Source organism: Ciona intestinalis, chromosome 13 (assembly GCF_000224145.3).
Source record: "Ciona intestinalis chromosome 13, KH, whole genome shotgun sequence".
Lineage (NCBI taxonomy): Eukaryota > Metazoa > Chordata > Ascidiacea > Phlebobranchia > Cionidae > Ciona > Ciona intestinalis.
This window is the reverse complement of record NC_020178.2, coordinates 955,835-972,625: the sequence shown is the minus strand read 5'-3', so window position 1 is coordinate 972,625 and position 16,791 is coordinate 955,835. Positions and strand designations below refer to the sequence as shown.

The 16,791-nt window shown below is 35.0% G+C and overlaps 3 protein-coding genes across 5 annotated transcripts; 2 read left to right on the top strand and 1 right to left on the bottom strand.

Moving 5' to 3' along the window:
* The first annotated feature begins 1,066 nt into the window (after positions 1-1,066).
* Positions 1,067-9,718, top strand: zf(zz)-1 (zinc finger protein 1). Of its 2 annotated transcripts, none has more exons than XM_009862320.2 (15): positions 1,067-1,306; positions 1,654-1,821; positions 2,196-2,587; positions 2,988-3,085; positions 3,367-3,736; positions 4,051-4,682; positions 5,019-5,157; positions 5,778-5,954; positions 6,308-6,346; positions 6,655-6,764; positions 7,073-7,235; positions 7,658-7,810; positions 8,019-8,159; positions 8,458-8,564; positions 8,968-9,718. In XM_009862320.2, exons 1-15 carry the CDS (start codon positions 1,084-1,086, stop codon positions 9,170-9,172), a joined length of 3,117 nt encoding a protein of 1,038 aa, XP_009860622.1. In that variant the 5' UTR covers positions 1,067-1,083; the 3' UTR covers positions 9,173-9,718.
* Positions 9,719-10,591: 873 nt separating this feature from the next.
* LOC100182736 lies at positions 10,592-14,954 on the top strand. 2 transcript variants are annotated; one of them, XM_009862336.3, is made up of 6 exons: positions 10,592-11,125; positions 11,510-11,586; positions 11,830-11,933; positions 12,294-12,503; positions 13,058-13,127; positions 14,063-14,954. In XM_009862336.3, the coding sequence occupies exons 1-6, from the start codon at positions 10,648-10,650 to the stop codon at positions 14,216-14,218; spliced, it is 1,095 nt and encodes a 364-aa protein (XP_009860638.1). In that variant the 5' UTR covers positions 10,592-10,647; the 3' UTR covers positions 14,219-14,954. The 2 variants fall into 2 exon arrangements, with proteins under 2 accessions (XP_009860638.1, XP_002128244.1); XM_002128208.3 differs by having other exon boundaries at positions 11,507-11,586.
* LOC100185093 (serine/threonine-protein kinase ULK3) lies at positions 14,743-16,456 on the bottom strand. The gene has a single exon (XM_002128143.4). The coding sequence runs from the start codon at positions 16,351-16,353 to the stop codon at positions 14,944-14,946; it is 1,410 nt and encodes a 469-aa protein (XP_002128179.1). The 5' UTR covers positions 16,354-16,456; the 3' UTR covers positions 14,743-14,943.
* Positions 16,457-16,791: the final 335 nt, after the last annotated feature.

Below are 16,791 nucleotides of genomic sequence, written 5' to 3'. Positions count from 1 at the left end.
ATAAATGCAAATTTAGACAACTTGTAAGAGATCACTGGGTTGAGGCAAATGTTGGTAAGTGTCCTGTTAAAGGGCAGTCACCCACCACAATGATAGCAAGAACATAGCATAGTCTGAACATGTAACGGCTATTGATATATTCAATGGAGATGAGACAGAGCAAGAACATGAAATGGGGGTAAAAATGTTAGTGATAGTTTACAAACCTGGGTAAACTACATTTGGTGATGTTGTTATTTTTTAAAGCCCCCTGTTACAGTTTTACCAGATAGAAAATATTGCAGGTAAAACTGATTTTTGGCGGTATTTGACTTATTCCTTTGTCAAAAGTATGATGTCACGCCAACGGGTAGCATCTAACACAATGCAATTCGTTTGTATTTTGATATTAATTCAGCATGCTTCGTTTACTTTCATATTTCAAGATGTAATTTAATATCTTTTATTAAATTTGACGAAAAAATGCAAGAAAAAGTAATTCTACATTAAACAGCGCAAAAAAAAACTTTTAAAATTTATCATTTATTTCGGCTTCAAGGCGTTAAAGATGTCGCATTTTTCGCTCGATTTTTGATCACTGGTTAAAACATAAACTTGCTTTTAAATGCGAAAATTAAAGATTCTCTTGTAGTTTCTTGCAATTTTGAATATTGTGGGTGCCTATTTTACCCAGTCTTTAGCTTTCACATATTTTTGGAGCCTTCCGGCGTAAGTTTTAGACAGTAGATAGATAACAGATTGCATTGCATTGCCGTGCCCGTACCCCTGCTGGCCAGTTGGCCCTACGCAGTGGCTTTTAGTATTAGTTGCAATAATTTGCAATACGATTTAGCTGTCAGACGCACTCTTTAGTTTTAAGTTGTAGAATTTTAGCAGTTAGCATACATACTATGACATAGTGAAATATCTTTTGGAAGACCGGGTCTTTATGCCACATGCCCATAATTATACCTTTAATTGGTGCATTATCTTAAATTTTAACCTCTTCGCTTAGCGTATAAGTTTGGCATAGCCAGTGCATTCTTCACAAGCACCGGAAAAATAATATTTTAATTTCCATGTCCACAGATCTAACATAGAAATATGAAACCACTAAAAGGTTCCAGCACACCAACTGTCAAAGGAAAACGGAAACTGAATTTGAACGGAGAGGAAGGGGAAAATGGGACCAAGGTGCACGGAGTCGCCAAGCGCACGCGGTCAAATAGCACGCTGCTGGCGGAGAAACAAAACCGTAGATCAACTAGAAGTTGTAACCCGGAAAGTTTTGCTGAATTGCCAAATTATTCTCCAAAAAAGGCCATAGGTAAATTTTGTTCTTTTGCACCTGCAATGCAGTTTGCAGAATATATCAGTTCCTCTTTCATGTAAGATAATTTTTTTAAACAAATACACATTCGGAAACTATAGTTTTGTGCTGCAATATTTTGTCTGCTGGTAATTAAGTTCGCTGCTAGAAATCATTGTACTTTTTGCAAAAAAATTCAGAATTTCCACAGAAAATATGTTTTTTTCCAACAACACACAATAATGTATTTCGTCTTCTATTTAAAACCCTCAACAAAATATTTTAATATATTTTTTTTGGCAAAAATATAGAGGTACAATTTCTCTCTGCAACATCACTTATTAATAAACCTCCTCTTCTCTTAGAGTCCGACTCTCCTCTTCGTCGCAGCAAGAGGTCCTCCACTTGCTCTTCCACATCCTCGGATGCGGAGGTTCGTACCCCAACATCCAAGTCACCAAGGACACGAAGATCAAGTTTAAGAGGACAACGAGGATCAGATGGGAGCAATAAGATTGAAGAAGAGGAAAAATGTAAGTCGGAATTTTTTCTCTTCACAATATTTATATAAAAATGTAAATTGAATTTTTTATTCTGCTTTATTAATATTTATTTAAAAAATAACTGCCTGGTTAAGGGTCCATATGACTTACATATCACAAAGTAAAGTTCAAATGCTATTCCAGATATCGGCATAAGCCTACGTACACCTTGGAAATATCAAAACTGGTTAATATGATAATTATTTGCGTTGTTTCTTATATTCTAGTGGAACAAGGGGACATATTGGTTTAGAACCCCAGTTGTAAAAATACCTTTTCCCGCTCCAAAGTTTCTTTATAAACGCCAATGTGTATTACATTCATTAGCACAAACCATGCTAATTAGATATTTGTACCTTTTTTAGATACTACTCCACCTGAAACCAAATCCCCATCGAAAAGAAACTCCCACCCAACAACCAACGATGAAATGTCATCTAAAAGTAACTCTACATCTCATACAGAAGATAGCAACACAGAAACCCCTATTCAAAATGGTGCGACAGAAAACAGCGATGATTCCCCCACAAAACTGACTACTGAGTTAACCAACGGGAATGTTTCCGACGTAAAACAAGAAAATAACTCCTTGCCTGGAGCCTCTGTCACAAATGGGGAGATCCCCAAAACAGAGAGCAAAACATTGAACAATATTGAAGAAGTTTCAAAAATAAATTTCAATTTATTGAAAAATCGCAATGGAGTGTCAATATGTCAAAGAAGGGATTCTGCACTGAGAAAACGACATTATTCTGAGGTGAGTGGTGAATATCAATACCTTGTATCCTACAGGGTGATTCACTTGACTGTAGCCTAGAGCATAAGCGCTCAAGGCTCGTCGCTGCTACCATTGTGGGCATAAGTCCGTCATAGTGGCGAAGGCACTTAACGACAATTTATCCAACCATCAGTTAATCCCTTCAAGGCTCGTCTTTGCTATCATTGTGGGCTTATATGTAAAAAAATAACCAGCCCGGTTATGTAATTATATAATATGGTTCTTTTTGGTAATTTGTGGGCATGAGGTGTATGAAACAAAACACCCGTGTTATAACGACTGTCGTTGCCTCCCACCCAGAAATAGATAAGTTTACGTTCATTTATTCTTCCAGACTATATATAGACCAATATAATAGTTAACATTCATTCACTCACAGGATTTATTCACCACTGGTTCGAGAAGATTACGAAGATTATCAGAGCGTGGGGAGATGGCATCAGTTATGGAGTTTGTGTTTAAACATAAGAAATCAATGTAAGACGTTACTGTGTTGTATATCAGTGTGTATAGTACTCTGAACCTTTTATTGATATATTTGGTATATATACCTTCTGTGTAACTGTATCAGTATTTCAGCTAGGCAGTTGTTATGACATTGGTGTTCTGTTTCATACAACTCGAAACTTATGTGTTACCACATATGTAACTTTGTGGGCTCAATTTTTTCCTGTATCCCTGACAATAATGTTTTAAACAACCCATTAGTTTTGGAGCAATTGCCATTAACCTGGTTTAATTTTAATTATTTCCAACAGATTAAATCACAAATCACCCAAACAAACACGAACGAAGAAACCTCACAAACGGAAGCCGAGCATCAGTCCAGCTAAATCTGAACCTTGTCCTTCAAATTCTAACGACGCGAATAACTTTGAATTTGAGCCGAATAGCGCGGAAAAAAGTTCTGAAAATTCTGTTGAAAAAACAGAAAATTCTGTTAAAGTGGAAAATGGTGAAGAAACTTCGGAAATAGTTAACACTGTGAATAATAATGTGGTTAATGGACATATAGAACCTTCTGGTGAATATTTAGTTGAGCCTAGGGGGTTGGAAAAAGATGAACACTGTGGGGGTGAAGATAGAGATTTAGTCTCAGACTCCTTGGATATGGCAGCAAAACTACAGGTAATTGTATTAATATGTGTATTGAGTTGCCAAACTTCAGGTAAATTTGTAATGAATTCCGCGAATCTGACCCTGATCTGGTGCTCATAGAGTTAAACGATTTTTGTCCAAACTGTTTAGAAAAAAATAAAGTAAGGATTTGGTGCTAAGATAGTTCTCTTGAGGCCAAAAAACGTTGGTCTTTATAACTCAGGTCACGGGTGTTCTGTTTTGTTCCATACACCTCGTGCCTGCTTGATGTTACCACATATGTAATTTGTCAGTGATGGATTTTTATTATATGGCTGACAATTTATATTTTCTTGATCTTTCAGGAGGAAGAGGACCAATTCCAGAAGTGGAGAAGAAGAGCTTTGAGAAGTTCTGGATTAAAATGTCAACCGGATTATTACGCCCTTAGTCTTGACTTAATGATACATAGACATCGAACACCGAAAAAAAAAATTGAGAAAAAAGACAAAAAAGATGATTCCATTCAAAAAGATGAAGAAGACAGGGAAGATGATGCAGAGAGCAAAGATGAAAGTGTGAAAGAGCTTAAGGAGGATCAAGGAGCAACATCCGACTCTGAGATAAAAAAGACGATTGAAAAATCTTCAAATTTCGACCAAAAATGTGAAAAAGGCGACCAGCACAACAATGAAAAAGCCTTACCACATAACTATGACAACAAATCACCTAATCGCCACGGCAACTTATCCCCCGTTCACCCATGCCTCTTACCCCATAAAAGCCCCATGCGCACCCCACATGAGTCACCCACTAGAACGAGAGGTAGGGGTCGTGGCCGGGGCAGAGGTCGTGGAAGGGGGGGTTTTCATCGTTTAAAAGACGTCACCCCTATTGACACGTTCGAACCACCCCCGTTATTCGAACAGGACCCTCCAACTGGACCTGAGGTTTATTATTTCGAATCTGATCATGTGGCGCTTAAGCATAACACTGAGTAAGTTCGGATTTGAATCTAATTTTGGTTTCTGGTGTATCATAAATTTGATTTTTAGCTGTCTGTCTATAGCCTATATAAACATACAATAGATGGGATTAAAAAAAAGGTTTTGATTTTTAGCTGTACCCTAAACAATTATACAATTAATAAAAATCGAAACTAAAGTAGTGAAATCCACACAAAAAAAAGAACAGGATGCAATTTTACTCAGGACAAAGAATATTAACTAAATATGAGTTTTTTAATATTTCGAAATATAGTGGTTAATCCCACGGTAATTTTTCTCTGTCTGAAATAAAATGGATAAATATGTTAAATCCCATTTGTCCACAGTTACCACAATGTACTGAGGACAGCATCTGTGTTGGAAGCTCAACGTAAACAAGCGCTTGCAGATCTTGAAACTATGCAAGAGAAGCTCAAACAAGCAATGATGGATCCAATTGACTTTGTGGATAAACTACAGAGAAAGGTGGGATAATAAGTGTTTTCATTTATCTTGGTGTGGCTTGGGTGGGGTTTGAACCTTGTGTGATGGGGTTTTGTTTTGTGTACATTCTTTTTTTACATTAGTGAGGTCCTACGCCTTTCAGGCGCTTAAATTTAGGCCAGAGTTGAGCATTAAAATTTAGGGTTTTGGTGTTTATATTTATTGGTGTGGCTTGGGTGGGGTTTGAACCTTGTGTGATGGGTTTTGTTTTGTGGATACATTCTACTCTGTATGGGTGAGGTCCTATCCCTACAGTATAGCCTTTTAGGGGCATTACCCCAACACCCAGATTACTACTGCATATACCTCACCAGATGTTAAAGCTTGTCGCTTGCTTGAAGGTAGGCGACAAGCGCTTTATTGGTAATGAATAAGAGATCTTCCCTTGACAGCTCGGCCAAGGTCAGATACTCCCGTCGAGTGTTCAGTCCTTCTATTTTTTCCCCACTGTTGTTGATTCCTTACTCAAACCCAGTAAAATGCTGACTACATCAGTCAGCCAAATTAATGATCATTACCTAAACTTCATCCCAAAAAAGCCTCTAAAAACTCATATCACATGACTAAAAAATTTAAAAAAATTGCTGACTCATTATTTTCAGGTTGATATAAACTTGCCGACTCGTCAAAACATTCCCTCCCTCCCTTCTGTTGATTGGTCGAAATATACGTCACAGTTCGGTACATTTGATCATGTGTTTAGCGATCATTCAAGCGAATCCATAAAACCACTCACCCGGAAAAAATGCATTGACTTGGATACACAAATGCTAAATCAGGTTTAAACAAAATCAAGTTTTTTTAGATAAGAGACTGACAATGCCATTTAGAAGAAATATATCTTATATTAAACAATTAGTTGGACTTGATTTTGTCTGTTCCGTTACGTAGCACCAGTTCCTTAATTTTTTAACTTAGTTTTTTTGTGGGATAATGAACCAGTCCTGGTCTAAATCCGAGGTCCCATGGCGTGCCATGCTACAGGACCTTCCCCCCACAGAATATATAATAAAATTGAGTGTTTTTCAAATAACATCTTAATTGATTTTACCTAAATACAACTCATCATAAGTAAATTTATATATATATACATCATACATTTCTGTTAAATTTGATCATTTTTTTATTCAAGGACAAAGATGTCCCGTGTTCTTCTACACAAAGTAACAAGGTAACAATCATTATTCTTATTTTATTAAGGCTATATGTTTATTTATAATATTTTTAATTTGTAATTTAAAATCAGTTAAATATAACCTTGTACCACTTTTTTCACCAGTATTTCTACAACAATATTTGTTACATACATATATGCCTTTATTCTAAAGGGTGTTCTGGTACCAACCACCTGTTAAAAGGTTTAAATTTCCACTTTTTTTATCTTTACCCACTTTTTATCATTTCCACTTTTTTCATCTTTACCCCCTAGTGTATATAATAAAGTAAACTGGTGTAACTTAACCCACTCTCCCTCCACAGCCCACCAAGAATCGTTCCGACACCTTCAAGAAATCATGGACAGTTGAAGAGCAAAGAAAACTTGAGGAACTACTTGTTAAATATCCACAAGAAGCCGTGGAGTTTAACAGGTAGGTTCATTTGTCAATTTTGATAATTATCGTTATCAGGAATTATATTCTATATGGCCAATATGAGTGAGGTCCTGCCAGGAACTTTTGGCAGAGTTGGTCCATTACTCCAACACCATGGTTGCTTGTCAATCTTGTGCAATCAAAAACTATATTCTATATGGTTAGGGTCTTTAATCATGTCATAGTATTTAGGGGCCTTAACCATATAGAATTATTCTATATGTATTACATATATATTACATAATGCCTGGTAGCAACAACAGCATTAGATTGACTTAACTTTGTTTCCAATCTACCTACTCCAGGTTCCGTAAAATAGCAGCGGAACTGGGAGCTCGGACGCCTCTTCAAGTTCAATCTCGAGTCCAGAAATATTTCATTAAACTCGCAAAGGCAGGTCTGACTATACCAGGTCGCATGCCGAGGTTGGATAGAATGGTCAGTGCTAAACCTAAGCGGTTGCACAAGGTAAGATACTATGGGTTTATTTCTTAATTTGAAGTTAACATACACACAACATTTTACATTTTTTTAGGTTTTTCAGCAACATTTTACTCATTTATTTACAGAGTTTTACATTATTTCCCGCCCTTTTTCTCTGTTAAACTTCAAAAGGTTTTATTAAAAGAAATATAGTACATTTGTTTTATTGTGTACACGAATAAGGTAATTTATAAAACTGGCAGGCCAAATTTAGGTCTGGAAATTTTTGCTCTTTCGGTATACAGAACAATTTTACTTTACCTCTAAAAAAATTCAAAACTGGTAGAATTTACCATTTAAATTATACCAATTAAAGGAAGTAACAAAGCAAAACTATCAAATCGTATTTCCCTCACTTTTTTGAAACCTTTTTTTTCTCACTCTCACAAACCCCCTTTTTCTTCCAGCACCGTCCACACCCCCAAGCCTCTCTCACACGAATGTCAACCTTTTTCTCTGACTTCCATGTTCCTGTTCGTATGGAGGAGCAGGAGGAAGAAGAGAAAGTGGGAGGAGGAGAGGAGGAGGGGTGGGAACCAGTCAACTGTGACCAGGTTTCAGTAAGTAGAAGTTTTCTGTAAATGTATTTTTTTTGTTAAGTATAAAATGATCCCATTTGTTCGGTCAGTGTTCTACCGCAAATTATTTTGGGAGTGTCATTTTGCTCGTTGTCTTTTATATTTCGGATTTATTTGAACTTTGCATCCTTTACATTTATATAAAATAGGTGCCTACCTTGATAATTTAAATAAACTTCCCGATCCCCAGGATGAAGAAGATATCCCACAAGATCTCAGGTTCTCAGATGAATATCTTGAAATCCTTCGTTTGAAACGAAAACGTCGCCAACAGTTGAAATTATTTGATAATAACGGGAGACAAGCCCTAGCACAACATGTGGGATATCAGGTGTGAAATTGTATTGCAATTTTCTGACATATTTTATCTTAACTGCTTGTAGTTAGTTTAACCCAGGCAGGCAGTTCTGTATGTAAAAGTATTCCAGTGCAAGTTTTAAAATGATACTTACATTTTTGCACTTTTTATCTTACCTGTTTGGGGTTTGAACCAGAACCCTTTTGTTTGAGTAATACTTAGGCTGTAAGTTATGTAGAATTAAAGTATTTCTATTGGGGAAATGTGTAGCCAATGTTATCTGGCCTGTTAGTGGAAACCTAGAGCCAGTTATAAACCAAATATATTTTAGTGCGATATATGTCAAAGTGAGCCAATAGAAGGTGTTCGTTATCATTGCATTGATTGCCCAGCTGCTCAATCTGTTGATCTGTGTCAATCGTGTATACAAAGGAAAAGGTAACTTGTTATGTGTTAACATTATGCATGTTTGTATTTATACATTGTGAGCGCATGTGTTCTTAGGCAAGACACTTAATGACAATTGCTTAACCCAGTGATCACTAATGGGTTATCTAAATTATCAGCCATACAGAAAACAATCACCCATAAAGTTACATACATAATAACTCGTAAGCGGGCATGAGGTGTATGGGGGAAAACAAAAAGAACACCCGGGTTATAACGACTGTCCGTTTTAAGCCATGCAAGGATAAACAAATTACAATTGTTGTAACTTGTATAGCGGGCATGAGGTGTATTAAACCGGACACCCAAATTATAACCAATGTTAATGGGGCTAAAATTTGCTTTTATTCATTCATTCTGTGTATAAATGACCAAACCCTTTTCGACATTCCAGTCACTTTGAAACCCCCACCCACAAGACAAACCACCGACTTGAACCCGTATGTGCGTCCGTGGTTAACAACGATTGTGATGTCACACACAACACCTCGTCAATACTCAGCCCGTTCACCGACGGGGATTACACCAAGTTTTCCACCGCTAGGAGGCGCCCCGAGTACAACTACCTCGACCCGAATTATTTACCCGCTAACCGATGACATAGATATCTTATAAAAAGTTACTGTCAATCAAACCAGCCGTTTCACGTAATGCCTAAAAATATATATTTATTTTTCTAATTTTGTTTGTCCCTTTTTACGAAAGGGTTTAGGGCCCCAAACCCAGAAAAATGCAAATTTTGTCTAAATTGTCTAAAAATGTTCATTAGATTAAAAAATAAACTAATTATATGGGAAAATCCATTACCGAAAGTTTTTTACTAGAATCATTTTTTTTGTGATTTATAAACACTTGGCATTACTTGAAATAACATTTAGAAAAAAATCGTTGTTTTTTGTTATGCACTGTTAAATAGTACCCAAGAATGAGTTGTTGGTTTAAAATCTTTATTTTTGTAAAGGCCCAATCATAAATCTGGTCCACAATGCTGCTTGTGCGTTTCTTCCCCACTATTTATGCAGTAAAACATTTCCGTTATTGTGTTCTTGCCTTAGTGTACGTTCAATTTTAGACGGAAAATGTTCTTTGTTTGTTCTCTTCAATGTGGATTGGAAATTACCAAATAAATGAAATCATCGTAAAAATTTTGGGGTATTCTATATGGGTGAGGTACTTGTTAGAGGACCTAGAATTTAGTCCAGATTTGAGAATATATTCTGACCCCAAACTGGGTATATATAGGTCTTAATGAATAAATATGTTCCATGAGAAAATTTATGTTTTAAACGTTTAAATTAGTGAATCCTATTAACTTTGCATGGCGAGACAAAAAGAGTGGTTATTTTTCAGTATTATTAGGCCAGAGGCCAAAGGTTTCAGGCTCTATGCTGCTAATATTGTAGGCGTGTGTCCTGGAGCAAGACACTGTAAAAATGTAAAAATATGCAAAAAACTACATCTGCATTTGTCTATGGGTAACATTTATTAGAAAAAGTGTAAATTAAATACACGAGTGCACACAGAACAGCATAAATTGTATAAACTGTCAACTTTTTTAATAAGGAGGCCAAACTTCAATCAGGCTAAGTCCAAAAAAGAGTTTTGTAGAGAAAAAGGCGCATTACAGATCACTGTTTTTTTATTTTTTTGTCTAATAGTTCGAACCACTTCTCTCGCCATATATGTTTGTGTTTTGCAGCAGACGTTACTTTTGCTGCCGATATGAAGTTTGCCTTGGTCATTTTTTCGAAGTTGGTGCAAAAACTACGTTACACTACGTAGTAATATGCTTGTTCTTAACTATTGGAAAGGTTTGAAAGCGCTAGAAATATGGGTATAGAACAATTATATATCACTCACAAAGTAACATACATGGTAACTCGTAAACTGACACAAGGCGTATAAACACCCGTGTTATTACGACTGTCGTTTTCTGGCCACGCTAGGATAACGTAAGATTCATTCATTCATTCATGTTACTTTATGAGTGGTTTTCCTAACTATGTCTCTTTTTTGCACCAGTTACAGATATTATAGTTTACACGCACATGGTAATCACTTATACTGAGATGTCATGTTCTCTGTTATAGCAACCAGGATGTTAACAAGTATTTGGAGAAGAGAAGTAGCAATTCCTATCACTACAATATACAAATATAACAAACAAGCCGTCTCAAAGACTGAAAATGTTTTGTCCAGTGTATTCTACCATAGAGCACCTCTTACATTGCAAAATATTGAAATAACTTCAAATAAAACTCTGCAGACTGTTACAGCGTCATTGTCAGCTGTAATTGAAGATAAAAGACCAAATTTTCAAAGCAAATCTCGCAGAAAATTAATGAGAAAAAAGTCGATAAAGTTACAAGTTTACAAAAACAAGGAATTCATTGAAAAAGCTCTCGTTGTGTATAACCATAAACCTGATTTGAGGTTCCTACCTTCAAATTTAGACTGTTGTCAAAAAAGTTTGGGTTTTGAGGAAAAAGAATTGTTGTGCAATAATGTGAACTATGTTCCACCAAATGTTGACAACACTACTAACAATAATGGTAAGTTTTATGGAATATATGGGTGTTAAACACCTAATATATATAGGTATTTATAATTGAATAAGTATGTAATATAACATACCTATATTATGTATAGTAGGAGGGGGGAGGTGGGATACCTTTAACACAAAATATTCAAATATCTTGAGAGTGTTTTATACAATAACAACTATTTGTGGAAGTTGTGAGGATAAGGTTCTATATTTCTTTGAATGTTACCACTGGGTTGGAGTAATTGTCGTCAAGTGGCTCAAAGAAACAGACGCCCACAATAGTAGCAAACTGGCAGCGATGGGTCTTGAACTTGTAACCTCTAAGATAGAGGCCACAGCCACAAACCTTAATCATGGACAAAATTTTATGTTTGTAAATTGTTTTCAGAAGATTTAAACAAAACAGAAGAACCAGCTAATGACCCCAATCAAAAGTTAAGGCTACTTTATTCAAAACTTCGAAATGAGGTAGGGTTATAGTTTGTAAAATACAAATAATATTAATATGGTCCCCACAATTGTTTCAAACCTTTTTATAACTTTATATTTATACTGTTTCATTTTATACATTTATTATGTCTTAAACTGGTATAACAACTGTTGTTTTGCTGTTGATTCCCTTTTCTTTGTTGTTTAAATAATATGATCTTCGCTATCATTTTTGAAGACATAAATAAAAATTACTTTATTATTGTTATAATATTTCTATAGATTCCAATGTTCTTTGAAAAGCGAGGTCCTTGGCACGACTTTAGTATTTACACAAAAGACATTGAACTGCACACTTCTTCAAAGAAGAACCCAGAAAAACTTAAGTTAGTGTTCAATATTTAGGCCTTACTTATTAATATAAAACAAGGTAAAACGTATTTAATTAAAAAGAGTTTACCCTGCTGTTAACTATAGAAACAAGCAGAGCCAGAGTATATATTATTCACCGCATTAGGTCCATATGAATTTTAACAATGTCACCTTAGATTTTATTAAAAAATAATAGGTATAAATGAATGAATTTAACTTATTTAACACCGAGTGGCCAGAAAACGACAATCGGTATAACATGGATATTCTATTCTGTTTCAACTTCCGAGCTTCTACGAATGCAACTTTGTGGTTGATTGTTTTTTGTAAGTGATTTTTTATAACATTACTAAAATATATCCATTTTTATTCAGGTTGTTCCTGAGCGGCCACCGTTCCTACAAATTCTTCTTATGGTCGTATCGACAATTTAACCTTCGTTATCTAAGTCAACCAACACTTGATGTATTAAGCATGGAGCTGGATGAGACGCACCATCGTATAGAAGTTAGATGGAGATTATCCGGCTGGAACCCGACAACAATGATCTGTAATCTGTTGCTATCTATGCCAGCTAATAGAAGGTAAGAGTGGATTTGAGTAAGATGATGCCATTTTGGCGTATTGCCAAATTATATATATGTTTTATATTATACAATTGGTTGGACTTGATTTTTGTTTGTTACGTGTTCGTAACGTAAGATCCTGATGTACAATGTTATGCTTATTGTTGGTATTATATTGATTGTAATGTACCTAGATACCTTGTGCTTACTGTCAAGTTAAAAAATTTTGTATTTATATCTTACTTTTGGGTTATATATAACATATAGGTGTCTATGTGTTCTTATTCACCAGGCACACACAGTGTATTTATACACCTCATGCTCACTGTCAAGTTATAACATGGTGTATCTATATACCTCATGCTCACTGTTAAGTTATAACATGGGTGTCTTCTTATACACCAGACACACATGGTGTATTCATACACCTCATGCTCACTGTCGAGTTATAACATGGGTGTCTTTTTATACACCAGCCGCACATGGTGTATTCATACACCTCATACTCACTGTTTAGTTATAACAAGTGTATCTTCTACCACCAAACAATTTACTGATGTTAAATATTCCAGATATTACGATTACGTTTCTACATTTTATGTAAACAAGGATGGAAACATATGGAGACACGATGTTCGAAAGGTGAGTGGGTTATATTGGGAATCTTAATCTTAAATTTAACTTACTGCCATTTGCTTGTCTGAAGTCCTTTTTACAGACAGGACCGTATTAAAAATGTTTGGTGCCTAAATGTAATTTTTTTCTGGTTGTTTTCAATAAAAACATACTATTTATAATATGATTGATGGTTTTGGTTTTTGAACTAAAACGATTAAAATTGAAAAAAAATTTGAAAATTAAAAAAATCAATAAAAACATACTATTTATAATATGATTGATGGTTTTGGTTTTTGAACTGAAACATTTAAAAGTGAAGACATTTGTCATAGGTATAATATGGTGGTTAATGTTTGTATTGAAACTGACTTGAGATATTATTATCATGTTTAAAGCGAGTTGTTTTCATATTTATAAATCATAAATATATATCATGTGATAATGTTTCCTGTTTTGTAATCAAAATATATTTTGTTCGGAAATGTTTTGTTTATTACACAATAGTGTTTGTTATGACATCATTATGAGTGGGTTCATCACAATCACAAACACCTTTTGCTAAAACTCGGGGTGATTAATTTTGGACTAATAAGCAGATTGTGTTTTTAATTTGGTATGCGTAAACTATTTAAGTGATTGATTAAAAATTGGTTGGGAAAAAATATTAATACAGCTTTGTAGTGATTAGAAAGGGATTCATTTATAGGTCCTAGTATGCCACATTATATTCGCTGTGCTGAAGTGGTTTGAATCGTTGCTTGTAACCATAGAATAGCAGGTTTGATACCGCTATCATTGGTGGGATACATTAATGGGTTGTCCAAATTGGCGGTGAAAAGGGAGCATACAATAATAAACTTAGAAAAAACCTTTATATTAAAAATATCATTTCCTGCCATACGAAGGTAAATAAGTTACATTCATTTACCATTTGGTCAAAACAAATATGCTAATTACAGATTCGGCTTATAACGGACAGCATTATACGTCGTGGCGTTGAAGTGATTAAATCAAGAAGTGTGGCAGCTGCTGCAGCCATTGCAAGCAAATTACAAACTCTACCATTTTTTGGATACACAGACAAAATAACACCGAGCAAAAAGACAGTCACGTAATATTGAATAATATGCATAGAATAGCACACAGAAAAAGTTCCCGATATTTCATGTTATATTTATAGCGACTATTTCTTGTTATTTTAACATTTTTTGGACACATACACAAAATAACACCTAGCAAAATAACAGTCACGTAATATTGGAATAACATTTATTGCGCAGAAGCTACCTTTATTTCTTGGTATTTAAAGCAATTATTGCCACAGTAATAAGTTACACTAAATTAACAATAACATGGCTTTCATACATGCATATTTATAAGCACACAACAGAATACTGATAAAACAATGCTTTAAATTAGGGGTGTGCAACCTGCAGCCCCTTTTAATATCATAACATCCTATAATAGCATAGGATCAAAAACTGAAAGAACCCACTATTGGTCCATGCAAGCTTATGTTCAATAAATGTAGGGCCGGTTCATCCAGTAATTTATACCTGGTCCTCATGTAAGGTTGCACACCCCTTTCTGTAATGTATTATTTAAAGTAGTGAAGCAGGAAAATAATGTAATTCGTAAATAATGTAATTTAAATCTTGTATTTTGCACAACTTATATTATAATCACAATCGCTGTTTTTTAACAGTAGAAGTTTCAATATAAGTTTCATTTATAATATTGCGATGTGAAGTTTAATTGTAATTCCTGATTAGTATTGTTGTTAGCACTCACAGTGAGAAATTTATATTACTTTGCGATTTAACATTAAAGAAAAATAAAATTATGAGATTGAACATTTTGTTGGTTTGTTTTCTACTTGTACATTTGGCTGCTGTATTTCAATTTCTTGTACACTAACATAACTTCTAATTGATTCTGCTCTCGTCAGTAGGAACTGTACTTGCGAATGTAAAAGCTCTTTCCTTCTAGTTGGTTTCTCTTTACCTAATATTGGAATAAGATTGCCCAAGACTTCAGTATACAAATCCAATGCTTGTTGGAATTTGTCATTTTTCTCAGCTTTTCTAGCTTCAAAAATCATCTGTATTGCTTCTGTTATAACTTGGTTGTCTTCACTTAAAAGTTTTAATTGTTCCAAAGAATCTGTCGGGGTTGTAACTGGTTTGCTAAGAATTTTAAGTTGCTCTGCACGATTGCAATACTCGGTAACCCTCGTTCTCAAAGCAGCTTTTTTAAGTTGGTCATTTTCGTAATAAATTGCTGGAACAAAATACTCGATAGCTTCAGAATACAGCTTAGCAGCTTTGGCAAGATCTCCTGCCCGATCAGAAGCAACTGCAGACATTACAATCTCTGTTGCTTTGGGAAGACAATCTTGCGATGGTTTATGTTCCAAATCTACAAATGGATGAGCGAAAAAGTCCTCGAAACTTATCCGTTGATCTGGGTCTCTACGTAGAAGACCATAAAGAAGGTTCTTGCAATCGTTTGATGTTTGCGGGGTTCTTGGGACCAAAATAGGATCCTGACTCTGTATTTTTGCCTCTAAATCTTCTAATGTTCTAGATGCGAAAGGTGCCTCTCCAAATAGAGACTCATACAGTATAACCCCGATTGACCATAAATCTACTTTCGCATCATATTTTTTCATTAGTATCATTTCTGGAGCCATGTATAAGGGAGACCCCCTTAGCGAATACTCCTGCACAGACTCAATATGCTGGGCAAAACCAAAATCGGCGATTTTTAAAACTGGTTGGTAATTTGATGTTAACAGTATGTTCTGTGGTTTTAAATCCATATGTGAAATGTTATGGTCATGCAGAACTTTTACAGCTGATGCAATTTGTTGAAGAAATCTACGCACTGTATATTCAGGTATCATTCGTTTTGACTGTATAAAGCCAGATAGGTCCCCACCCCCACAGTATTCCATTATTAAATAAATGAATGAATCATCCCACTGAAAATCAAACAGTTCAACAACATGCTCGTGCTTGATTTGTTTTAAAATCTCAATTTCTAGCAATAGGTTTTCAATAGAAACACGGTTCAGGTTTGATTTTTGGATGCATTTCACAGCAATAACTTGTCTGTGTTCACAGGATTTTCTATAAGCCTTATAAACAGTTGCATATGTCCCACTGCCCAATTTTTCCGTGAAAACGAAGTCTTTTAGCTTCGGTGTGACGTAGGTGGTCTTGTTTATACTCTTAGACGACGAAGCCATAGTTTAACATTACATCCAAATTACAATTAACATTTAGCGTCTCGTACGTATGCGTATAGCACAATCCGTAAGCCTATAGGACTAAAAAGAATAAAAAAAATGTGGTGAATATTAATTTATAACCGTACAAACTATACAAATTGAATTTGGCTTCGATTTATTCCTGCATTTTAATACTTTATTCAATATAAAGTTACAAACGTTTCTAAAACGCAGTCAGCTGACTGAACGAACAAGTTCCCCTTATATGAAAAGTTTAAAATAAAAATCGACATAAAAAATATTCCGCTATATACACAAGATTGTTATTTTGAATATTTACGATGAGAGTCCGGGCCCTGTTTACGATTGCTCAATTTGTTTTAGAACTTAACATTTTCTTAGATCCACTATTTAAAGCTTATTGCACTCCCTAAATAATTGCATAAAAAATTTGGG

What these genes read in the sequence shown, in the direction of transcription:
- LOC100185093 (XM_002128143.4), bottom strand. Translation starts at nt 16,353, where the DNA reads ATGGCTTCGTCGTCTAAGAGTATAAACAAGACCACCTACGTCACACCG.
- LOC100182736 (XM_002128208.3), top strand. Translation starts at nt 10,648, where the DNA reads ATGTTCTCTGTTATAGCAACCAGGATGTTAACAAGTATTTGGAGAAGA. An exon ending in TCTATGCCAGCTAATAGAAG is followed by an intron (nt 12,504 to 13,057) that starts GTAAGAGTGGAT and finishes TAAATATTCCAG; the next exon opens with ATATTACGATTACGTTTCTA. An exon ending in GGAGACACGATGTTCGAAAG is followed by an intron (nt 13,128 to 14,062) that starts GTGAGTGGGTTA and finishes TGCTAATTACAG; the next exon opens with ATTCGGCTTATAACGGACAG.